At 39.1% G+C, this 26,718-nt stretch overlaps 1 protein-coding gene across 1 annotated transcript in view; it reads left to right on the forward strand.

The window, feature by feature from the left end:
- Nucleotides 1-26,718, forward strand: part of ALDH1A2 (aldehyde dehydrogenase 1 family member A2) — a 125,829-nt gene that overhangs the window by 67,650 nt on the left and 31,461 nt on the right. The window contains exons 5-7 of the mRNA XM_070797496.1: nucleotides 12,193-12,254; nucleotides 14,249-14,377; nucleotides 14,504-14,617. Of these exons, the coding sequence (XP_070653597.1) occupies nucleotides 12,193-12,254; nucleotides 14,249-14,377; nucleotides 14,504-14,617 (305 nt within the window). The remainder of the gene's footprint in view (nucleotides 1-12,192; nucleotides 12,255-14,248; nucleotides 14,378-14,503; nucleotides 14,618-26,718) is intronic.

Below are 26,718 nucleotides of genomic sequence, written 5' to 3' on the forward strand. Positions count from 1 at the left end.
CAGATTTTTTAACCACCTGTGTTAAACACTGGGGTTACAAAGGTAAACAAGTAAGATGCCCATAGAATAGTAAGGGAAACAAGCAGGTAGACAGCCGAGTGCAATATAGAGTGGCTTGTTCACATATGGACATACAAAGTTCAGTGGGTACTCTGTAGGAAAGGCATATCACTCAGCATTAAGGCTTCCTGGAGAAGGAAGTGAGATACACAGTTGATACCTGTGCAAGGGCTGGTATGTGAAGATGTAGCCAGGGCGACCACCAGCAGTGCTAGCAGTCTGCAGAGCATAGAGGGAGCAGACTGATGTGTGCTAGTGTGGCCAGTTTTAGCAGACAGTGGGGCCCTGGGCCTGGGGAAGCTGCTACAAGTTTTTTCCCACAGTAATGGTGAGTCACTGAATTATTTTAAGTAAATAAGTGTCTTGATCAAAATTGGTTTTAGAAAGAGATTTTGATGACATAGTGGATAATCAGTTGCAAAGAGCAAGTAAGTACTTTTCCCTCCTCCCCCGGAAGGGCAGCCTCCCTCTAGAATATCTGGGAGGAGGAGAAAAGGGTTACAGCATGACCACTGCTGAGCCTCCACTGGACAGCCATTTCGCCCTCTGAACTAAGAGACTCCCTCATCCCTTTCTGTTACATCCCAACCAAGGCCCACAGTTGGATGTTTTCACAGAATCATGCAGTATTAGTTTGACTCACAATGGTCTTAATGTTCTTGTCTTTACAATATTATCTATAATTTCTGGCCATGGTACTCAATGGAACCATTCTTTCTGACCATAAATCCTATGCTTTGACCCTTCTGCTATAACATCTGCTAATTATGATGATAAATAATAATCATTATTATGATTTATTGTACACTTTCCTAGTGCCTATTATAGTATCTCTAATCTCATAGCAGCCCTCCAGGGGAAGTAGTTTTATCTCCATTTTGATCATTTTTAACCTGTGCCAAAATTCTCTGCTCCTCCCATGGCCACAAAATCTTAGTGCTGGAGGAAGGAACAAAGATTATCTTTAGTTCACTGAGGGAGAAGTCGAGGTTTTGGTTTACATTACTTATGATTTTTCTCTGTAACAGTGTTGTTTTGTGATATGTAAGCAGAGAAAATTTAGTTCATACTTTAGCTAAATTCTGACATAAAAATGAGTTTATGATACATTAGGATATCAAAAGGTTAAAAAGCTACACAGGCCATCTGTAATTATTTATCCAGTTCACCTCCTTTCAGTTTTACCTGTTAAATTAAAGGATAGGCTAAAAATGTGCAGAAATTGTCTTGAATCCTAAGGTTCTGCCTTCAACAGCTCAATCTGATTTAATGTTGTCAACGGAGAACTCATATGGTGAGATCTTGTTCAATCAATGAGAATGAGGAGCTGTTTGCTCTACTCACCTAAGCAGAACCCAGTATACAGATAGAAAGAAACAAAGTGTTTGACTCTTTGTGACCCCATGGAATTCTCCAGGCCAGAATACTGGAGTGGGTAGCCTTTCCCTTCTCCAGGGGATCTTCCCAGCCCAGAGATTGAACCCAGGTCTCCAGTTGCAGACAGATTCTTTACCAGCTGAGGCACAGGGGAAGCCCAAGAATACTGGAGTGGGTAGCCTATACCTTCTCTAGTGGATCTTCCCGACCCAGTGTCTCCTGCATTTCAGGCAGATTCTTTACCAGCTGAGCTATCAGGGAAACCCAAAGCAGGTAGTTACTTGAATTGGTGGTGACAGATCATGGAGTCTGCTTCACATGTAACCTCTTTGAGAGGCAGGTTGAAGAAAACTCAGGGATCCCTAAGGCCATCCTCCTCATTTTTCAAAGAAACTAAGGTCCAGAGAAGTAAAGTAGCTTTTTCCCCAAGATCATATAATGTGTAGTGGTAGAGCTAAGATATGTTCATAATTGACTCAGGAGCATGTGGTTAAACTTCTGAGATGCTACCACTTGACACCTGGGGGAAATAGTGTCATCTTCACTGTATATTATTGTAGAATCTCCAGTGTCTGTATAGGTATCTATGGAGTTTATCATTACAGCTGTGAAATGTCCAGTGAGATCTGCTCAGTCTCAGAATACATAGGAATCTGCTAGAGGACATAATGAACTAGTTCAGTGTAGTTGGTCTAATTGTTCATTACTGAGGTCACCAAAAGGTCATTGCTAGTTCCTTGAAAGGTAATTCCTACACAAATTAGAGATTGGAAGATGGCCATCCATTTGTTGAATTATTTAACTGATTTTGATGCTATTAAATAAACTCATTTTTAGAGTTAGCAGGTATATAAAAGTTGTAGCAGTTCTTTTTTTTTTTTTTGTAGCAGTTCTTGAAATGCTCTTAGTATTGTAGTTGGGAGCCACTTCTTGAGGTCCATATTTAATAAATTTCTCCTCAATTTCTGGCACATTTCAGATTCTTCTGATTTTATTTACCATACATATTACCTAATCATATTCTAGTTTATGTATAGAGTGTTTCAATGCCCAATATTCTTATGAGAATAATAATTTTGTTAATTTTTTTTAAGCAGCTGTAAAATCTGCTTTAAGGAGTAATATTTATCCTGAAGGAATAATCCACATAGTTGTTCTAATTAAGTAATTTCTATCTTTCCTGTGTAATTTGCTGTCAGTCAGTTCAGTCACTTCGTCATGTCTGACTCTTGGTGACCCCATGGTCTGCAGCATGCCAGGCTTCCCTGTCTATCCAACTCCCAGAGCTCGCTCAAACTCATGTCCATTAAATAACACAGAACAGTGGCTTAACATTCACAGATACGGAAGAAGTTTTTCTGTTACTCATCTCTAGGGACAAAGACTCTTCTTAGTTTAACTGTAAACTAAAAAATGGCCTAATCTATACATGCTCGGTAAAATTTGATCCATAGTTCAACTAAATTCATGATAAAGCTTTTAATTGTAATTCTTCATCAAGGTATATAACACTGATGTGTAAAAACACATCAGAAATGTTGTCTCTGGGTGTGTCTTAAACTCCTTCTAAGAACAGTAGTTTTTACTTTCTTGAATGAAATGGAAAAGAGGCTAAGAGCTAAAAAGTTCTAAACATGAGATTTAGTATTTCCATCTTGGTGTCTCATCTCTTTTTTAGTTTTCTCCACCACGGTTGTGTGCTAACTTCCTGGCTTGGAATATGGTATTCAAAACATTTATTTGTTATTTTCATCAAACGCAGTCCATTCTTTCTGAGTCTGAGCTCCATCTGTAATGCCTTATATTTTGTAAGAAGACCTAAGATGATTGTAGCCTAAAGTGGAGTATCTGAGTTTGGATGGAGAATTTTTCCTCTGTCAAGCTGATGTGCTTTATAGTGCAAAGCTAGAGAAATGATGGGAACAATCTTTTTAATCATCTTACTGTATTTAAATAGTGTTACAGCAAAAAGACTAAAGGTGTTTCAGATGGTAAAGAATCTGCCTGCAAAGCAGGAGACCCAGGTTCTAATCCTGGGTCAAGAAGATTCCCTGGAGAAGGGAATGGCTATATACTCCAATATTCTTGCCTGGAGAATTCCATGGACAGAGGAGTTTGACAGGCTATAGTCCATGAGGCTATATAGTTCATGTCAATGAGGACATGACTGAGCAACTAACCCTTTCACTTTGGGCTTCCCGGGTGGCTCAGTGGTTAAAAAAAAAAAAAAATCTGCCTGCCAATACAGGAGATGTGGGTTCTATCTCTGGGTTCGAAAGATCTCCTCAAGGAGGAAATGGCAACCCTCTCCAGTATTCTTGCCTGGGAAATGCCATGGATAGAGAAACCTAGCGGGCTATGGTCCATGGAGTCACAAAGAGTCAGACACGACTGAGTGACTGAACATATTAACATGAAAGATGGGAAATGGGCTGTGATTTTTATTCTAGGCAGAGAGGAGTACTCATACTTTGTCTTAGGTACAGAAGAGAAGGAGGGAGAAGTAACACTGCCACCCACTGGAGTCCACTTCTCCCAGATGCAGAGAGGCACTCAGCCTTAGACTCCCCAACCCGAGAGGAAGCCTGTGCTCTGTAGCATTCCCTTTATAGCTTGAGATACAGGAGTCTATGTGAGTTCTCTCTCCACACACCACGTCCTTGAAGAATCATCTTCACCCTTTTTTCCCCCATCTGCATTCCTTGACATTACATTCTGATTCTGTGGTTTGTGATATCCACCCAAATCCAAACCTTATTCACAGAAGAGCCTTTGGTATGTTTCTAAGGGAAGTGAACTTGAAGTCTGATCACCCAGTTTCAAGTTCAGGAGCCACAACTTAACCAGTGATACTACTTTAGACTTAACCTCTCTGTGGCATATTTTCACTACTTGTAAATTTCAAATAATAATACTTGCCTTAATTTTTCCATACATTGTTTTGAGCATGAAATGAGGCAAGAATATGAAAATATTTTGTAAAAGTTATATATGTTTTTGTTTTTATTATTGTAATTTAAAAGTGTTAAAAACATTGCTTAGATTCTTCTACACTTCAGATTCCTTTCAGGCAAATTAGTAGTTATCAGAGAGGCCAAAAGTAAATAGAAATGAAGTCAACAACTGTAGATCATCACAATACCTGGGGACTTCCCTTTATCCACTTGGTTCCTCTGAACCCGGGTACTTGGAGTGTGGTCTGTGGATCAGAAGCATTGGTGTAACCTGAGAGCTCATAGAAATGCAGACTCTTGGGTTCCACCCTAGATTTACAGGTTCAGAATCTGCATTTTAATAACTCCAGATGCTTTGTGTACACATTGAAATTTGAGAAGCACAGTGTGGCATATTATGTGGCACGATGAAAATCAGAACCACAATGAGGTATCACCTCACCCTGGTCAGACTGGCTATCATCAAAAAGTCTATAAACAGTAAATCCTGGAGAGAGTGTAGAGAAAAGGGAACCCTCCTACACTATTGGTGGGAAAATAAATTGGTGCAACCAGATGAGAACAGTATGGAGGTTCCACAAAAAACTAAAAATAAAGTTGTCATATGATCCAGCAAGTCCACTCCTGGGCATATATCTGGAGAAAACTCTTAACTCAAAAATCATGCACCCAGTGTTCATAGCAGCACTATTTACAATAGCCAAGACATGGAAACAACCTAAATATCCCTTGATGGATGAGTGGATAAAGAAGATATGTGTGTGTGTGAATGTGTGTGTGTATGTATACACATAATGGAGTATTATTATTCAGCCATATAAAGAATGAAATAATGTCATTTGCACTAACATGGATGGACCTAGAAATTATCATACTAAGAGTATTAAGTTAGACAAGGATAATTATCATATGGTATCATTAATATGTGGAATCTTCAAAAGATGATAAAAATGAACTTATTTACAGGATAGACTCACAGACATGGAAAACAAACTTACAGTTACTAAAGTGAGAAGGTAAGGGAGGGATAAATTTGGGATTTTGGATTAACAGATGTAGAATACTATATATAAAACAAATAAACAGCAAGGACCTACTGTATAGCACATGGAACTGTATTTAATATAATAAATGCAAAAGGCAAAATGGTTGTCTTGGGAGGTCTTACAGGTAGCTGAGAAAAGAGAGGTGAAAGAAAGGCAAAGAAGAAAAGGAAAGATATACCCATCTGCATGCAGAGTTCCAGAGAATAGCAAGGAGAGATAAGAAAGCCTTCCTAAATGATCAATGCAAAGAAATAGGAGACTGTCTTTTCACCTTGCTTATAGTTTCCTTTGTTGTGCAGAAGCTTTTAAGTTTAATTAGGTCCCATTTGTTTATTTTTGCTTTTATTTCCAATGTTCTGGGAGGTGGGTCATAGAGGATCCTGCTATGATGTATGTCAGAGAGTGTTTTGCCTATGTTCTCCTCTAGTTTTATAGTTTCTGGTCTTAGGTTTAGATCTTTCATCCATTTTGAGTTTATTTTTGTTTATGGTATTAGAAAGTGTTCTAGTTTCATTCTTTTACAAGTGGTTGACCAGTTTTCCCAGCACCACTTGTTAAAGAGATTGTCTTTAATCCATTGTATAGTCTTGCCTCCTTTGTCAAAGATAAGGTGTCCATAGGTGTGTGGATTTATCTCTGGGCTTTCTATTTCGTTCCATTGATCTATATTTCTGTCTTTGTGCCAGTACCATAGTGTCTTGATGACTGTGGCTTTGTAGTAGAGCCTGAAGTCAGGCAGGTTGATTCCTCCAGTTCCATTCTTCTTTCTCAAGATAGCTTTGGCTATTCGAGGTTTTTTGTATTTCCATACAAATTGTGAAATTATTTGTTCTAGCTCTGTGAAGAATACTGTTGGTAGCTTGATAGGGATTGCATTGAATCTATAGATTGCTTTGGGTAGTATACTCATTTTCACTATATTGATTCTTCCGATCCATGAACATGGTATATTTCTCCATCTATTAGTGTCCTCTTTGATTTCTTTCACCAGTGTTTTATAGTTTTCTATATATAGATCCTTAGTTTCTTTAGGTAGATATATTCCTGTATTAGATCAGATCAGATCAGTCGCTCAGTCATGTCCGACTCTTTGTGACCCCATGAATTGCAGCACGCCAGGCCTCCCTGTCCATCACCACCTCCTGGAGTTCACTGAGACTCACGTCCATTGAGTCAGTGATGCCATCCAGCCGTCTCATCCTCTGTCGTCCCCTTCTCCTCCTGCCCCCAGCCATTAAAAAGAATACATTTGAATCAGTTCTAATGAGGTGGATGAAACTAGAGCCTATTATACAGAGTGAAGTAAGACAGAAAGTAAAACACCAATACAGTATACTAACGCATATATATGGAATTTAGAAAGATGGTAACAATAACCCTGTATACGAGACAGCAAAAGAGACACTGATGTATAGAACAGTCTTTTGTACTCTTTTGGACTCTTTGGGAGAGGGAGAGGGTGGGATGATTTGGGAGAATGGCATTGAAACATGTATATCATATATGAAACGAGCCACCAGTTCAGGTTCAATGCACGATACTGGATGCTTGGGGCTGGTGCACTGGGACGACCCAGAGGGATGGTACGGAGAGGGAGGAGGGAGGAGGGTTCAGGATGGGGAACACGTGTATACCTGTGGCAGGTTCATGTTGATAATATGGCAAAACCAATACAATATTGTAAAGTTAAAAAATAAAAAAAAAGAAATAGAAGAAAACAATAGAATGGGAAAGACTAGAGATCTCATCAAGAAAATTAGAGATTCTGAGGGAACGTTTCATGCAAAGATGGGCTCAATAAAGGATAGAAACGGTATGGACATAACAGAAGCAGAAAATATTAAGAAGAGGTAGCAAGAATACACTGAAGAACTATACAAAAAAGATCTTCATGACCCAGATAATCATGATGGTGTGATCACTCACCTAGAGCCAGGAATGTGGAATGTGAAGCCAAGTGGGCCTTAGGAAGCATCACTACGAACAAAGTTAGTGGAGGTGATGGAATTCCAGTTGAGCTAGTTCAAATCCTGAAAGATGATGCTGTGAAAGTGCTACACTCAATATGCCAGCAAATTTGGAAAACTCAGCAGTGGCCACAGGACTGGAAAAGGTCAGTTTTCATTCCAATCCCTAAGAAAGGCAATGCCAAAGAATGCCCGAACTACTGCACAATTGTACTCATCTTACACCCTAGCAAAGTAATGCTCAAAATTCTCCAAGCCAGTTTTCAGCAATACATGAACCGTGAATTTCCAGATGTTCAAGCTGGTTTTAGAAAAGGTAGAGGAACCAGAGATCAAATTGCCAACATCCACTGGATCATTGAAAAAGCAAGAGAGTTACAGGAAACATCTATTTCTGCTTTATTGACTATGCCAAAGCCTTTGTGTGGATCACAATAAACTGTGGAAAATTCTGAAAGAGATGGGAATACCAGACCACCTGACTTGCCTCTTGAGAAATCTGTGTGCAGGTAGGAAGCAAGAGTTAGAACTGGACATGGAACAACAGACTAGTTCCAAATAGGAAAATAAGTACGTCAAAGCTGTATATTGTCACCCTGCTTATTTAATTTATATGCAGAATACATCATGAGAAACGCTGGACTGGATGAAGCCCAGTTGGACTCAAGGTTGCAGGCAGATACATCAATAACCTCAGATATGCAGATGACATCACCTTTATGGCAGAAAGTGAAGAAGAACTAAAGAGCCTCTTGATGAAAGTCAAAGAGGAGAGTGAAAAAGTTGGCCTAAAACTCAACATTCAGAAAACTAAGATCATGGCATCCAGTCCCATCACTTCATGGCAAATAGATGGAGAAGCAGTAGAAACAGTGGCTGACTTTATTTTTCTGGGCTCCAAAATCACTGCAGATGGTGACTGAAGCCATGAAATTAAAAGACTCTTACTCCTTGGAAGGACCGACCTAGACAGCATATTCAAAAGCAGAGACATTACTTTGCCAACAAAGGTCCGTCTAGTCAAGGCTATGGTTTTTCCAGTAGTCACGTATGGATGTGAGAGTTGGACTATAAAGAAAGCTAAGTGCCAAAGAATTGATATTTTTGAACTGTGGTGTTGGAGAAGACTCCTGAGAGTCCCTTGGACTGCAAGGAGATCAAACCAGTCCATCCTAAAGATGATCAGTCCTGAGTGTTCATTGGAAGGACTGATGTTGAAGCTGAAACTCCACTACTTTGGCCACCTGATGCGAAGAACTGACTTATTTGAAAAGACCCTGGTGCCTGGAAAGATTGAAGGCAGGAGAAGGGGACGACAGAGGATGAAATGGTTGGATGGCATCACTGACTCAATGGACATGAGTTTGGGTAAACTTTGGGAGTTGGTGATGGACAGGGAGGCCTGGTGAGCTGCAGTCCATGGGGTCGCAAAGAATCGGAGATGACTGAGTAACTGAACTGAACTGAATCCATGTTTATTTTAATTACTAGGCTTGAAGAATATTAGAAGAAAATATTGCTAGCTCATGAAATCTTTTATTTCTTAGATTTTCCTGAAGGTGAGGCTATCAAATAGCTTTTTTTTTTTTTTAATTTTTTTTAAAATTTTATTTTATTTTTAAACTTTACATTAAAAGATGAGTTAATTTAAGATATTAAAAGTAGTAGGGTAGGTGATACTTGGATATAGTAAAAATTAAGATGGCTCTTTTTTTGCAATTTGAAAATTTGTATTGGAATGTAGTATTTTTACAATGTTTTATTAGTTTCTGCTGTACAGCAAAGTGAACCAGCTATACGTATGCATATCCCCTCTGTTTTGGATTTCAGGAAGGTGGCTCTTACGTGATTGGCCTTTGGGGAACCCTGGTCTAGAAGCTGGTGAGAGTCAGAGCTGTGTCATACTAGTTGTGTGGGACCTCTGGCATGCCTCCAGCCCTGGTCAGGGGTTACATGTAGGAGGTATGGTTCTTATGTGCCAGGAATCCTGCTCAGACTAAGGGTGTTCAGAATCCTCTTCCACCAACCATCCTAGAATACAGACTGAACTCAAAGGTGTGGGACCCTTATCTCTCTCATTCAGTGCTCTTTTGGGAAGAGCTCAAGCACCAAAATACCCTTTATTTATTTACTGTTTAGAGGAACTTAGAAGAATCTTCAGTTTCTTTCCTTGTGCCTGCTTTAGCTAAGTTTTGATTCTGTGAACATTTATCCAGGAAAGTTCTTATTCCACATAACTCAGTTTCCCTTTGGATATAGTTATGGAGTTAAGTTCATTTCCTTTTGAGGTCAGCTTTTAAAGATTGCCCTACATTTTTTTTTTTCTTCTCTTTAGTTTCTTCAATAACTTTCAGAATTATATACGTAGTACAACTAAATTCTTCAGCATTTAGAATGGAGAGAGGGGCAATGCTTTATGAATTACCATGCTGTGCTTGTGCAAGTGCCCTGTGAATTCTTCTGAACCATTCTAGTGCTGCTAAAATAAACACCTGTGTTGCTCTTCAGTTCATCTTCCAGTTTTTTTCTTAGCTCTTTGCACTCCATATTGACATTACACTCTCTTTCTATAGTCTGTGATTAATACTTGAATCCATCACCTTACCCATATTATAGCATTTATTTGGGGAGAATTTCCTTGCAAATGATACTCTTTAGCCTCTTGATCATTTTTTTTTCTCCCCATGAAAAATCTTCCCAGGGAGAAGAAACAAACATTTATATCTTCTAAAGAAAAAAATGTGAAAAGTATTAATAGGAAAAAAAACTTTTTCAGAGATTTATAAATTGAAGAAAGGTGGTAACTGGCACTATTGGAAATAAAGATATCTATGAAAATTCTTGAATTGTCTGCATACAAAGCTGAGATAGTTAACTTGATTTTTTAAATATTACTTAGACTTATTATTGTCCTCCTGTGGATGGTTTCCATATTTGGGCTCTTTTTTGTTGTTTTAGTGGAGATACATTCTAAAATAATTTCTTTCCTACAGTTACTGAGTTTACCTACTTCCTAAAGTCTTTAATTTAAAGTATATACATCAAACAAAATTAGGAGACAAGTAGCAGACAAAGGGGAAAACTTTGCGTATACACATGACAAAGGCCTAATGTGCTTAATATATACAGAGTTCTCTAAATGACGGAAAAAGAAGAATAAACCGGTAGAAAAATGGGAGAGGATATAAACCTGAAGAAAAAAATTTTAATGGCTATTAAACATGAAAACATATTCAATCCATATATCATCAAGCACAAATCAAAACAAGTTGTCATTTTCTTTCAGGTTGACCAAAATTTAAATGTTTGAAAAACCCCAGTGTTAAAGGATAGGGAGGAAAAAAACATGTTGGAATTATAAACTGAATAATTTTTCTGAAGGGTGATTTGGCACTATTTATCAAAATGTGAAATGCATGTACATTCTGACTGTGAAATTTCACCAATATGCAGAGATATATAAAATAGTGTTACAGCATTATTTGTAATAGCTTGCACTGAAAGCGGTCTCTTTAGTCCCTCAGGACAGTTTACAGCAGTGCCATTATTTATTGAGCCAGTGGCAAAACATTCAGCAGCTTAAAAAGTGTGTTAGATTTATATGAAAAAAGTGGGAAAAACCAAAGTGTAGAAGCCTGTGTATAATATAGTCCCATTTGTATTCTTTTGAAAAAGAGAGAGGATAAAAGGATGCTAATGTATGTCGGGGGGAAAGTTCTTTGAAAAGATGTGCCAGCAACAGATAGCTGTTAATTCTGGGAAGAATTAACATCTCCTCCTGTCCCCACTTTTGTCCACATCTCTAATAGTAATGCTCTTCCTGAGTATTAACAGAGGGTCTCCACTTTCCCCAGTGAACGTCTTTTGAGAGAGAAAACAAGTGTCAGTGAAGTGGCCAAAGAGTTGACAATTAATGGGGGTGGGGTGCGGGGAAGACTCAATACCAAAAATGAAAAGCTTTATGCTAAAAACAGGCGTTCTTTGGTTTTTTCCTTTAGCCACTTAAAATAATTCAGATAAACATAATGGTACTTTCCTAAAGAAGAATTTGGTTTGGATTTCCTGGGTATTTGTTCCAACTGCCGCTTGCTCCTATAGGGAAAACAAGGTCATTAAATCATCCTCATTTTCATGGCTGGTTTGAAGGTGGAGGCTTTGGGTTGTTGATGAAATCTTCTTTGAAGTGGACTCTTGCCTTCTTGAAATAGGCCTTGACATGCCTGGGTTCCCCCAGTGCCCAGAAGTGCATTTGGACACCTAGACTGAGTTATAAAACAGATCTTACTTTTAAATCTTGCCTTTTCCAGTTGCCTGGCATTTTAAATTTACCCAATAGCATTTTACTTAGTTTCTTTTTTTTTTTTTTTAATATTTTCAGAAAGCTATTTAAAATTTTGAGGAACCTCAGTTTTTAACTCAAGTAACTATTCCATATATAAGTATCATTTTGATAGTTAATATAATATTTAATATTTTCCAGTTTCCAGCCACTCCCCGCTCTGTCCCTTCCCCACTGCCCACCCCCAGGACAGCATCTGGTGTGATAAACTCATCCTTTATTTTGCCTTCAGGGCCCTCTACCAGTACTCTGTTTGGGTGTCTGGGAACCGGCTGTGGAGAAACCCTTTGCCAAGTGATAGCTTCTACTCGCTTTAACACACAGTGGAGTGGGAACCATGACCAAAAGTGTTTCCAACTGTATTTCTGCTTTTTGCTGCCACTTGTGTTCTCCCTCTGCAGTTCTTCTCATCTGAACTCTGTGGCAGTGACTGTGCTCGTTTCTTTCAGATGGAGATTATTTTACCTTTACAAGACATGAACCCATTGGTGTGTGTGGACAGATCATCCCGGTGAGTGTATCTCCTCACGCCCCGTATTTATTTTCATTTGAACCAGTTCTCTTAAAGATACATAAAACATGGACTTCAGCAATGTGTGTTTTCCATTACTGGGGGAAAAAAACTGAGCTCATGTTGTTGACATATCTTTAACAGCCTCCCTGCAAATGCTTATTTGAACAGGTTAATAGGGTTTCAGCTTCGTTACCAGGAGTTGAATTCTCAAGTTATGGAATTCTCATGATTAAAATAAGCAAAGCAAAGCCCAGTGTATTAATAACCTGCCTTCAGTTATGGATGTCCATTCAGCTTATGGAAAATTAATGCTTTGTTATATTTGCTTGTTTATTTTTTAGAACTGTGACTCACCATTTTTCCAGGCATATTGTTTGATATGGTCTTTTAATCCCATTCTTTCCCACTGTTTCTTTTCACAAGAATCTAGATAGAAGACCCTACAGAAGACACAGCAGTACAATTAACGTCACAGTCATAATTGAAACCATGCCGTGCTGTTGTGTGTCTTGTACAGGGAAATGGATGTAGTGCTTAGTGTTTGGATTGGAACATTAAACATTGTCTTTTTTTCCCCCCTCTGCCTCATACATAGCCTTGGCACTATACAAAACATCATCGAGTCTTCCAGCAGGAGAGTCTAGCTAATCATTCTGGCAAGGATTTCAGGGGAGCCTCAATTTAAATTCTTAAAGTACAGACAAGAAGTTTTCTCAAAATATAGGAGAATAACTCAAGATAATCTTCAGCTTTGGGAGCCAAAGATTTGGGAGACATATTAATGAATTATTTTAAAGGTCCCCAAACCCTGGGTTACTGTGAAATTTATTCGAGAATGAAAGGAGAAGATGAGAGATTTGGTTTAAGTTCTTCTGCCCCTAAACCACCCAGGGAAATCCCACTCAGATCAGAGCCGGGTTGAGGTCTGTCACCTTAATTGCAGGAACTCAAACCTGCGTTTCCTGCCTTCCTCAGACTCAGTTAGCTGCAGCTTTCACTGACAGGACAAGAGCCGCTTGTCAGCCAGCTCAGCTCAATTACTGCGCTCCCAAGATTTATATACTGTAGATGGAATTAAAACATCACTGTGTACTCCCAAGTTTATAAACAACTAAGGGGGAAAGAAATTGGGTGTTTGGTGAAGGCACGACACTTGTATATTTTTGCAAGCTTGCCAGGGCCAGTGAGAATCCTTCAAGGATGGCAGCTGAGATGCTTCAGGCAGAAACACATTGTGCTCAGGGGCTGGAGCCAGGGCACCAGGGTCTCTGTTTTCTTTCTTAATGAAATTATCAACGACACCTGATAGTACTGAGGCTCATGCCTGCACTTATAACAATACAAGCTTAATATCCTTTTTAAAATTGGTTTAAACCGTCTTAGGCCCCAGTCTCAGATACACACATATATTTTTTAGTCTCCATTAGTTTATTTTGCAGTGGCCAGGAGACGAACTAAGATTTTTGCATCCTCATCAGCAGATGTACTTTATTTTTTGTAATTGTGTGTTTTGTGACAATACACGTAGGTAAAGAAAAAGGTACTGCCGTGAAATACACGCTGACTTCTAGGTCTTCCTCTCTGAAGAGCTTTTATACCAGCCTGAAACCCTGGTATAAAAAATCACAAATGCAAGAAAAAGTTTTCATACACAAGAACTTACTGGAACCAAAAGCTAATTTTAAAAACATATAAAATGACAACAATGAAAAGCTGAAACAAAACAAAGACTCCCTTTTTACGATAAGATTTCTTTTTGTGGGTAGCTGGAAAATAGTAATTTGCTGACCAGAGAGAGAATAGGGGAGATTTTCAAGGTCAATCCTGTTCTCTTCTTAATGAAGTAATTAAAAAATCCAAACATCTATACTCTGTGGTGGGACAAGATTTATGTTGAGGACCAGTCTGAGAAATCTGAGAAGTCACAGCTTGAAAACAAAGTAATGGAGGAATATTTTTCCATCTATCAACCCTGAGTTTTTGCCTTTCAGTGGAACTTCCCCCTGCTGATGTTTGCTTGGAAAATTGCTCCAGCTCTGTGCTGTGGCAATACAGTAGTTATTAAACCAGCAGAACAAACACCACTCAGCGCACTCTACATGGGAGCCCTCATCAAGGAGGTAAGAGAAACCGACCTCAGGAGTGGCTCCCACCCTCCTTACAGTTGGGGTCTACTGGAGCATATCCGATTTAATGTGCTTCATCAGCTTTCACAAGCCACGTTTCCTCCAATTCTGTTTTGTTAGGCTGGCTTTCCACCAGGAGTCATCAATATTTTGCCAGGATACGGGCCAACGGCCGGGGCAGCAATAGCTTCTCACGTTGGCATAGACAAGATTGCGTTCACAGGGTCTACTGAGGTAGGTGCCTGAGAAACCACAGCTTAAAGAACAGTTCTGCAAATGAGTAGAGGGTTTGAGAGAAAATTGAAAATGTTACCCATGGACTGAACACCCAAAGAGCAGTGGCTACTCAAGGTCTTAACAAGCAGATAAGACCTTAACAAGGTCTTATCATAGCTAGAAGACTGATGGGTGACAAAGTAAAGGTGGACATTGACTATTTGTGTCTCAAATCTCTGGATTCTTGTGTGTTCCATTTGTATGAGACCTGTCCCAGAAAAACAAAACCATATTATATTTTGAAATAAAAGGAACATATATCAGAGGCAAAAACAAACTAACAAACTGTCCCAAAAGAGTCTATCCCAGAAGCTGGGGTTCTGAACACTTTCTTGAATCAAAAACACAAATTAAGAACTGGAGATGTAAATTAATCTCTGGTCAAGATGAAAATGGAAACACAGCTTTGTCTTATCATTATATCCCCAACTCCTGTAGATGCTATTTGCAGCTAACTATGACCATGAGCATTAAAAGGTCAGAGAGAGTAGAGATCAGCAATTTTTTTCTGCAAAACACAGCCAGATAGCAAATGTTATAGACTTTGCTGGCAATATGGTCTCTATTGAAGCTACTTAACTCTGCCCCTGGAGCACAAAGTAGCCATAGGTAATATAGTATGAACTGAACCCAGCTGCAGGCGAGCACTGCATGTCCTATACTGACCTAGCTCTGGGGTCAGTGGGCTCTGCCTGCCTGTCCACTTCTTGGCTCAAGCACTACTGGGCCACATGTCTTTCAGGAGTTATCAGTCATTCTGGTCAGATGCGACTAGAAGACACTCTTCAGTGAATGGTGCTGTGGTTCAGCTTCTTGTTTGGGCAGGGCAGACTGGGCCGTAGGGCTGGCAGAAGTCCTCATTTGAGGAGATGAATCAGGCCGATCTGCACCCATCTGTGTTCCCTGGTCAGAGTGTGCCCCTAGTTTGGTTCTGCAGATGAGCAGAGCCACTGGTTGGGATTATTGCTTGGTCACTGCAGATGTGAATTCAGTCTGCCAGGATTTGTGTGTTGCAACCCCTCCCCCTCTCTCTGTTGCAGTCTCATTTCTGTGGTGGTTGAGCTCTGCAGATTCCCCTGCAGTTCCCATGGTGTGAGATCAGAGTAGTGGCTCCCACAGGTCAGCTCACAGTTCTGAGTTCTCCTTTCCCACTGGAGAAGCCAGAGGGTCAAGAGAAATGTCTCCCCATGATGCTGCAGTGGCCTCTGGGAGGGCAGTATAGTCACAATGTAGCTGCTTTTCTTAACCCTTCTCATGGGTCTCTGGTACAGGGGAGTGCTTCCCGCTTAACCTTGTGTTCTAGGGGCCTTTAACAATTGTTCCTTACGCTTCTTGTGAAGGAAAGCAAAGTCTGGAGCAGTCTGTGTTGCCATCTTGGTAACATCACTCCTCAGTATTTTCACTAGTACCAGATTGCTTTAATTATAAGATTTTAAAAGATGTGTTGGAGTATGGCAGGCAATATACCCTCCTATATGGTTTTTCAAAACCTTTAGGCTGTTCTTGTACATTCTTTCAGATAAAATTTCAGTTTGGTTTTCCAAGTACCTTACCTTCCTCCACACATCTCTCATTGGAATTTTGATTGGCATCCCATTACCTGTCTGTATTAAATTGAAGATGAGTGTTCTTTCTAGAAGACTGACATCTCATCCAGGAACATGGTGTAAAGCTCTTCAGTTATCTGCCCTACAGTGTTCTTCACTGATGTCATCATTTACATCTTAGGCTTGTCTTGATAAATTAATTTCTAGGGATTTTTTTTTTCTTCCAAGGATATTTCAATTTAAAAACTGGGCACTTTTTTTAAAGTCCCAATACTATGTGTTGGAAAGTCATGTTGAGAGGATGACCTAATCTTTCAGGCCAGACAAGAAGTGACATAGTGGATCAATAAGAACATAAGTGCTTGTTTCCAAGTTGCCTGGGTTTAAGTCTCTGTTTTGCCATTCAAAAAGTTTTTTTAAACTTTTAAAAAGACTGAAGTATAATTTACATACAATAAAATGCATTCATTTAAGTACCAAATACACACTGTCACATAACCATCACCCAAACTAAGATATAGAATATTTCCATACCCTGAAACATTTCTCATATCATCGGCCCCAGGCAATCAGTGACCCTCTTTGTTAATTTTCCTTCCTCTCTTTCCTTCCTTTATATAAATGGAATATACAATATGTACTCTCCCGTGCCTAGTGGTGGTGGTGGTGGTTTTTTTGGTGAGGGGTTTGTTGTTCAGTATTTAATCAATTATTGATATGATTGGATTTGAATCTCCCATTTTCACTTTTATTTCTACTTGTCCCATCTGCTTTTTGTCCCCTTTCTCCTCGTTTTCTGCCACATTTCGGATGAATTGAGTACTCCATTTTATCTTTCATTTTGGATTATCAGCTAAGCCTCTTTTTAAAGTAGTTGCTTTAGTAATTACAATGTGCGTTTTAATCACAGTCTACTATTTAAAAGTATTATGTTATACTGTAATGTAATAACAGTACAACGGAATTCTTCTGTTTTTCATTGCATCCTTCATGCTGCAGCTGTTCTAGAATTCACTGTAACGTATGTATGTAGCCCATAGTACATTGCTACACTTCTTGTTTTAAAAATTCAACTATCTCTTCAAAGTGAAAGTGTTAGTTGCTCAGTTGTGTCTGGTTTTTTGCAACCCCATGGACTGTAGCCCACCAGGCTCCTCTGTCCATGGAATTCTCCAGGCAAGAATATCGGAGTGGGTAGGCATTCCCTTTTCCAGGGTATCTTCCCAACCCAGGGATCAAATCTGGATCTCCAGCATTGCAGGCAGATTCTTTACCATCTGAGCCATCATGAGAAAACAAAATTATTTTACATTTACTCACATACTTACTGTTTCTAGCCCTCTCTCTTTTTTTTTGCCTATGTTTCTTTCTGATATAATTTTTCTTCTGTATAGAGAGCTTTCTTTAGCATTTCTTATAGTGTGGATCTGTTAGTGACAAATTCTCTCAGCTTCTGTTTATCTGAATATTTATTTTGTTTTCATTTTTTATGATTTTTTGTGAATATAAAATTCTGATTCAACAGTTTTTATTTTGTTTTATTTTGCTTCAACACTTTAAAGATGTCATTCTGTTTTTTTTTAATGACTTGCTCTGTTTTTTATAAGTTAGCAGTCATTCTTATCTTTGTTCTACTATATATAATGTTTTTTCAAATATGTATGCTTTTCCTATCTATTAATTTTTGAAAGGATGCTGAACATTGGGCCCATTACATTATGGACCATGTAGATTTTGTTTTCTTTCTTTTAAGAGTGCTGGACTTTTTTCTGTTAGGTAATTAAATCACTTGCAGTACAGGTAGACCCTTTTGACACTTAATTTTAAGCTTCATTAAGGACTAGTTTATCTTTTACTAAGATAATAAAATATATTAAGATTACTAAGTTGGGATCCTTCTGGATTTTGTAGTGAATATTCTCAGTGTTCAACTAGGTCTTTCTACTCTGGTTAGTCAAAACTCAGACGTCCCCAACCCTGTATGAGCTCTGAGGATTATTCAGCATACAAATTCCGTGATCTTTGTTCTTTATCCCGTCTCGTGAAGTATACCAGTCACCACAGGTATACAGCCTGAGAACTGATGGGACCCCCATAAGTTTCCTTGACTGCATTGTCAGTACTCTCTGGTACTAAGCCTTTTACTTTTTAACCACCTCATTCTCTATAAACTCTAATCTATTTCATCATTTCAGTGAGATCAGCACGTTCTACTTTGGTCTTAACATCCCATGATGCAAAAGGTCTTCCCTTGTTTCTTTTCTTTTTTTTAAATTTTTAAAAAATTTTATTTTTAATTGGAGGATAATTGCTTTACAATATTGTGATGGTTTCATTCCCTTGTTTCTTTTATCTCTAGAATCACAGTCCCATACTGCATGATATTCCATTTAAAGGAGGCAATTTCATGTACTTTTCTAGTTGTTTACAGTGCGAGGGCAAGTTCAGTGACAGTTTTTGAGAAATAGACTGCCAGTTATTCCTACAGCCAAAATGAGTTTATTCAGAATCAGCAAAGAATTGCAGTTTGGGGTCTACAGCCATGGCAAACCCCATGCACATCCTTCCACAGCAAGGAGAGTAGAGTACTCTTTTAAAGAAGGGAAAAGGAAATTGGAGAGCTGTAGTAAACAGAGTCCACTGGAGAAATTGAGAGTTTGAAGTATAGTTGCTTTTTGTTGCCTAACTTGTGACAGTCTCCTCTCATTGCGTGAACTCTTGCCAGGTAAGAAGAAGTTTTTCTTTTTTCTGTTGGGCTCTGCTACTGTCATAAGTGGTAGAGCTCCCTTTTCTGATCTCCCAAGTCTATTTTGATTGAGGTTTGTGTTCATTAATTTTTTATATTTTCTCCTTTTGATCAAGACCTTTCTCTGAAAGCATTGCTGGTAAGGAGTCCAGTTTTCTGGTTTCAGCAGCATTTTATCTCTCAGTGCCAAGAGGACCTTTGGTGTAGTTTCTCACATCAGAGGGAAAGCATGCAGATTGAAAACCTATTGAGGTCATATTCTACTAACAAGGAAGTGTAGGAGGGAGAACTCTTTTAGGCCATTTTTATGTAAAACCCTTGTGTTACCAAGATCATAGACATCTAAGATCTTCTGAAGTATCATGTCATCATTAAAGGTCTGGCAGGCAAGTTTCCAACAGACCTGGTCCAGATTATCTTGGGAAGGCTGTCTCATCAGGTATTGTCTACTTCAATTCCAGGGAATCTTTACTTTCAGGTCCCCAGTGACGTGCAGGGCCAGCAAGAGTTTGGTGCTTTCTTTCACTGTATCACATAAATCCAAAGTCTGTTCCCTGGAGTTCAGTGACACATGGGTTGGTTAGCAGTACTAGATAGAGGGATCTTTCCAGCAAGGTTGAAGGAAGTCTTTCTGTAAGTTTTTTCCAGTAGATAGAATCTCCACAGAGCGTAAGGTGTGCTGCTCAATGTCTTTGTCTCCCAAGAGCACACTGTAAAAAGATTGCTGTACCAAAACATGATTGCTTTTATTTTTTTTTAATTTTATTTTATTTTTAAACTTTACATAATTGTATTAGTTTTGCCAAATATCAAAATGAATCCGCCACAGGTATACATGATTGTTTTTAATAGAAGCAATTTGGCCTTTGCAATATTGCAGAATCTTTCTTACCAGTGAGTCAAGAGGCAGGAGCCAAGTGCACTGGGCATTCAATGACTATTTCAAAGTATGAGAGTTTATGAGTTCCAAAAGATATCGATCTACGATCTAGAAGGACCGCTGTGGTGATGCTTTTGGCCAAGGTTTTTTAGGGACTCTACAAATTTCCTGTTGAATCTTAACAATATCATTAGTGCATTTGACTAAACTAGAGGGTTGACAGTGGTAAGTATGGTCAAAGTCTTGTGAAACTGGCCAAACAGTGTACAGTTGTCTTACTGACTAGTAAGATGAGTTCCTTGATCACTATGAAGTTAAAGAGTTGTCCAGGTAGTGATAATCTTTTTCAAAGGGACTTTAGTCACAGAAGAGGCAGTAGCCTGTCTGCAGGAGGTGGCTTCAGCCCAGTGTAAAAACATACAGACCAGAACTAAAACATATTTATATTCATGAGATGGAGGAAGTTGTATGAAATCCTTTTCCAGACCTCACATGGTCATTAGGCCGTTTGAAATGTCCAGGAGCAGTGCAGACAGGCTTATTTGGGGTATATATTTCAGACAAACGGGTTAAGTGATAACTTCTGGGAGCCGTAATGTTGCCTCACCAATGCTGATTCATGAACACTATCATTTTGTCAGTAGACCAATGGTTTGTCAGTAGACCAACAGTGGTTAGGAGTGAGAATTTTAGAATCTCCACTAGGACTGAGTTGTTATTTGGTCCAAACCAGAGCTTCCTCTTTTTGTCAAACCAACAATTGTTGAATTTCTAGTCTTGTTTTCCCTTCTTTGAGGCCAACAGTGTTTGGCTTCTATACTTTTTCTAAAAGTCACCATTTGGGGAAATATCTCTTTGGACCATGCCAGAGGTTTGGTTGTTATTGATTTCTTTAAGGGCAGCATTCTTTCTGGAAATGTCAACACGGTGATTTCTTTTAGCTTACAGAAAGTAAAGTTTAGAATATCCTGAAATCTTAATAAAAGCAGCAGGTAAAAAGTATTGCATCCAATAATTCTTGAATATAAGGGTCATTTAAAATTTTGGCTTCCCTGGTAGCTCAACTGGTAAAGAATCTGCCTGCAATGCAGGAGACCCCAGTTCAATTCCTGGGTTGGAAAGATCCCCTGGAGAAGGGATAGGCTATCCACTCCAGTATTCTTGGGCTTCCCTGGTGACTCAGACAGTAAAAAAAAACCACCTGTAATGTGGGAGACCCAGGTTTGATCCCTAAGTTGGGAAGATCCCCTGGAGGAGGGCATGGCAACCCACTCCAGTATTCTTACCTGGAGAATCCCCATGGACAGAGGAGCTTGGCGGGCTACAGCCCATGGGGTGGCAAAGAGTCAGACGTGACTGAGTGACTAAGCACACATGTAAGGAAGCCATGTTGCTCCTACAACATTCCAAAATCATGAGCTACTCTGAAAGCATGTCTACTATCAGTGGCACTTTGAAGGACAAGCCTGTGTAAGAGTATATAATTCAGCCTGTTTAGCCCAAGTAGCCATAAGTAAAGATGCTGCTGCAACAGTATTAAAAGGAGTTGTAATATCATGCCCAGCACAGTATTTGTCATTGTCACTTCTTAAAAAGAAACCATCAGAGAACCATGAGAAGTCAGTGTTTCCTAAAGCATTTTCCTGCATATCATCTCAAGGAGTCAAGCGGAGACCTGTCAGTGTTAAGCAGTCATGAGGGACTTCATCAGTGACAGAGGGGAGAAGAGCAGCAGGGCTACCTTTACTCTGTGAAAGAGTTCTATGAAGAGCAGTTAACATAAAGACTTACAGGAGGTGAGGCAGGTGTCTGAGAAATGTTGACTATGATGAGAATTCAGGTGAGCTTTTCCTACATGAGGTACAAAAGTGGTTAAAGGGGATCCCATAACAGTTTTTTTTTTTTTTTTTTTGGTGGCCTTCACCAAAAGGGCAGTGGCAGTTTTTTAACTAAAGAAGGGAAAAGTAATTAATTTCCCCCTCTTTCTTGGAGGAATTCTGGAATTATATTTCCCTAAGAAATCTCAGGTGAAAATGGATATGGATGGAGGAGCTGAGAAGAAAAGAGTATTTATCTCTCAAAGGGTCTAAACCAAAGGGAATAGATTCAGAGAAAGAAACTCGTGAAGTTCACTAGAGAGCCTCACTGTTTGAACTGTCTCAGTACTCTGAAAGAGTGCTGCTTTATAGTAGTAGGGTTGAGCACTGAGATGTGGCTCTAATGTTAGGACTGGAAGAGATTCAGCCCCAGTCTGGAGAAACATTTCTCTAAGATGAGTAAGAGGGAGGGTTGGGAGGAGCCCCCTGTAGTTCCTCAGAGCCACTTCCTTGAGGATTAGGACAGTGGAAAAACTAGTTAAGAGACCTGAAGGTGCCAGAAGTTTGTATTTGTAACAGTCTCTTTTCCAATGTCCTGGCTGTTTTGCAAAGGTAATAACAACTAGGAGGGTTTTTTTGTGTGTTTTGTTTTGTTTTAAGGGGTTTTCATTTGCTTGCGTTGAAGATTAAGAATTTTGTTGATCTTCCTTTTAGATGACTCCTCTAAAGTGGGAGAGAGCTGGTATACCAGATTAACTGCATCTGAACTGGACATCCCATGGGTTACCCATCCCATCCTGGTCCTTTTTACTAGAAGGGAAAGGTCCCAGTTCAGCCCACTGATAAACACAAAATCAAAAGCTCCCCACGTGGGATCAACATTTGAAGGAAGACCAAAATTTTCCTTAACAATCTGAAGTCGAATATAATTGTCATGAACAGGTTCAGCAGATTTTTGTGTGCAAGCTTGAATTATGTCCCAGTCAACAGGCTTTGGAAAAGTCCAGAAATTGCTTGATGAAGTTGTGTAGCAGTTGCCTGAGTCTGATCATATAAAAACTTAGTGGGCTCATCTCCAGCTTTAATTCTAGACACCTTTCAGGATTCTCCTTGTTAGCAGTTTTCATCCAGTACTGGGCCTGGCCTTCACCAGGAAGGATATGAACTAGCAGATGTAAACCAGAGAAACCAGGTTGATAAGTTTTGTTTTATGTATCCCTTAACTACTCATTGTGGATATAGATAACTTAACTACCTTTGTCTTTTAACTTTCCTGCTAGCTTTATGCTGCTGCTACTGCTGCTAAGTCGCTTCTGTCGTGTCCGACTCTGTGCGACCCCATAGACGGCAGCCCACCAGGCTCCTCCATCCATGGGATTTTCCAGGCAAGAGTACTGGAGTGGGTTGCCACTGCTAGCTTTATAGGTGGTTGATTTACTATCTTTATCATATACTTGCCTTTCCCAATGAGATTCCTCCTTTCATAATTTTCATATTTCTAATTGTGGTCTTTTCTGCTTAGACAAGTCCCTTTAACATTTCTTGTAAAAACTATTTTGTGCTGCTGAACTCTTTTAGCTTTTACTTACCTGTGAAACTCTTGATTTTCCCTTCAACTATTAATGATAGTCTTGCTGGGTATTTTTGATTGTAGCTTTTCTTCCTTTCATCATTTTAAATGTATCATGCTACTCCCTTATGACCTGCAGAGTTTGTGCTAAAATGTCAGCTCATAGTCTTATGGGAGTTCCCTTGTATATAACTAGTTGCTTTCCCTTTGCTATTTTTAATATTCTCTCTTTAACTTCAATTTTTGTCATTTTAATTACAATATGCTTTGGTATATTCCTCTTTGAGTTAACCCTATATGGGACATTGCATTTCCTTTCCCTAATTAGGCAAGTCTTCAGCCCTTATGTCTTCAAATGTGTTCTCTGCCCCTTTCTTTCTTCTTCTGGGACCCCTATAATGTGAATATTAGCACATCTGATATTGTCACAGAGGTCTGTTAAACTGCCCTCATTTTAGAAAAATTATTTTTTTTGTTCAGCTTGGATGATTTCCCCTACTCTGTCTACTGGTTCACTAAAATGTTCCTGTGGATCATACAATCTACTGTTGATGCCTCCCAGTGTATTTTCTATTTCAGTTATCGTATTCTTCAGCTCTGTTTGGTTTTTATATTTTCTAACTCTTTGTTAAAATTCTCATTGTGTTCATTTGTTCTTCTCTCAAGTTCTTTGAGCACATTTATGATTATTACCTTGAACACTTTATGTGGTAGATTGCCTATCTCCAGTTTACTTAGTTCTTCTGGTACTTTATCTTGTTCTTGCATTTGGAGCATATTCCTTTGCCACCTCATTTTGAGGGAGCCCCAGTGGCCCCCTTCCTCTTTGATAGACTCTCTAAGATCAGCTGGTGGGTATGACCCAGGCTTCTTTCAAATTAGTGTTCCTGCCTTGGGTCTCAGAACATGTTCTGTGTGTGCCCTTAAGAATGGAATTTCCCACAGCTCTTTGGGTCTCCTGAAGGTAAGCCTCACTGGCCTTCAAAGATAAATGTTCTGGGGGCTTCTCTTCCTGGTACAGAGTCCCCAGGCTGGGAAGCATGGTGTGGAGCTCAGACCCCGGCTCCTTGGGGGAGCATCTCCACAATTGTTCTTATTCTCCTGCTTGCAGGTCACCTGTCTAGGAACATGGGCCTTGATTATATTGCATCTCAGCCTCTCTAATCCACCTCATTGTGGTTCCTTCTTTGTATATGTACTTACAGAAGATCTTTTCTGCTAGTCTTCCAGTCATTCTTACCAGTAATTACTCTTTAAATAGTTATAATTTTGGTGTGCCTGAGGGAGGAGGGTGAGTTCAATGTCTTCCCACTCCACCATCTTGGCCACTTCTCCTATTTTATCTTTGCATTTAATTTTAAAATGTTACTTTGCAGAAAGGCAGTTTTAGGCTCCTGACAATGGAAACTTCAAACTACCAATTGAAATATGTGTTTCATTCAGTTTGGGAAATTTTAGAGCTATTCAAGTTTGAGGATTTCAAAAGTTTCCCATAATCGCCATGGATATTCTAAATTGCCTTTGGTTAGGTAGGTTTCAGGCAAATTTTCAGTTTACCATTGTCTCAAATTAGATATATTATACTCAATGAGGTTACAAATTTATATACTTCTGTTTATACAACTAAAGTCATAAGAATACAATCCTAATGATGTTTGGATTTAGAAGTCCTTGGTTTCTTTGGTGTAGGATATTCTTAAAGGATTATAATCCTACAAATAACTAATTTCTAATCTTCTGGGGTGAGATAATTTGATTATTAGTTTAGTATTGATTTTTTAAGCTTTAGTTTTTGAATATTACAGTTTCTGGTCATATACATAGATTTGGGGGGCTGCATTATTTTTCACTGTCCTTTAGTCATTATTCTCACTACCCCAAGTAGCATCTGATGTGTAGTCAGCAATCATTTTAAGTATTTGTTAGGTATACAAAGGAGGAAAGATTAAATTTGAGAAATAAAAGCTTGATCCCAGAACTAGAAGGTGATGAACACTTTCTTTCTTCAGAACGCCACTAATAGCTTAGGGATTAATATTTTACTTTGTAGCTATATAATTATGAACCACTTAATTCTGTACAAAATTTGCTTAATAGTAAGCATACATTTTTCAGAGTTGTGAGAATTAAATGCACAATGAGTTTTTATAAGTTGTAAGCAACAAGCACATGTTAGTTTGTAATATGTTATTAGCATCCTAAAAAAATGAGAGAGTTCTGTAGGTTGGATGGTCTGTCAAGGCTTCAAGAGAAAGAGAGATTTAATATTAGTCTTGTAGGATATGAGTAAGTAGAGTAAATTGGGAAGAAATAGTTCAATGGCACCCCACTGCAGTCCTCTTGCCTGGAAAATCCCATGGACGGAGGAGCCTGGTGCGCTGCAGTCCATGGGGTCGCTAGGAGTCGGACACAACTGAGCAAATTCACTTTCACTTTTCACTTTCATGCACTGGAGAAGGAAATGGCAACCCACTCCAGTGTTCTTGCCTAGAGAATCTCAGGGACAGGGGAGCCTGGTGGGCTGCTGTCAGTGGGGTCGCACAGAGTCGGACACGACTGAATCGACTTAGCTTAGCAGTATTTCAACAACTAGAGGCTGAAGAGAACAGAAAGTCTTAGTGAAGAGAATAGGGATTGAGAGAGGGCTTAGGGAGAAATGTTGGGAGGCAGATGAACTAGAAAGTAATGTTCTGCAAATCAAGCCATTGAAAATAATTCTCAGTTTAAAACTTGAGGCCAGAGTGTACAAGACTTCTCAGAAAAAGACATCATATAAAAATCATACACCAGTGTTCTCTATGAATATAGACCCAAGAATCCTCAATGAAATACTATCAAACAGAAATCAGCAAATTAAAGGATTATATAGTATGACCAAATAGGATTTATCCCAGCAATGGAAGGTCAGTTTAATACCCAAAAAATCAGTCAGTGTAATATTCCACATTGATAGAACAAAGGACAAAACCATACAGTCATCTGTGTAGAGAGAAAAAAGCATTTGACAAAATCTAACACCACATAGAAGCATACAAAAATATTATTCCTAATTGCCAAAAATGGGAACAGTCAGAGTATCCTTTAGATGATGAGTTGATGAGCAAAATGCGGGTGTGTCCATATCCATACAATGGAATGTTGTTGTTGTTCAGTTGCTCAGTCGTGTCTGCCTCTTTGCAACCCCATGCAAACAGGCAGCATGCCAGGCTTCCCTGTTCGTCACTGTCTCCTGGAGTTTGCGCAAACTTAGGTCCATTGAATCAGTGATGCCAGCCAGCCATCCCAGTGGAATATTATTCAGTCTCAAAAAAGGAAATACCAATGTATGCTTTGCCATGGGTGATTCTTACCAACATGCTAAATGAAAGAAGCCAGTCACAAAAGGCTACATATTGTGTGATACTGTTTCTATAAAGTGTCAATAATAGGCAGATCTGTAGACAGAAAATAGGTTAGTAGCTTCCAGGCGCAGAAAAGAGGGGAGAATGGGAAAGGACTA

The sequence above is a fragment of the Bos indicus genome, chromosome 10 (genome assembly GCF_029378745.1).
Source record: "Bos indicus isolate NIAB-ARS_2022 breed Sahiwal x Tharparkar chromosome 10, NIAB-ARS_B.indTharparkar_mat_pri_1.0, whole genome shotgun sequence".
Taxonomy (NCBI): domain Eukaryota; kingdom Metazoa; phylum Chordata; class Mammalia; order Artiodactyla; family Bovidae; genus Bos; species Bos indicus.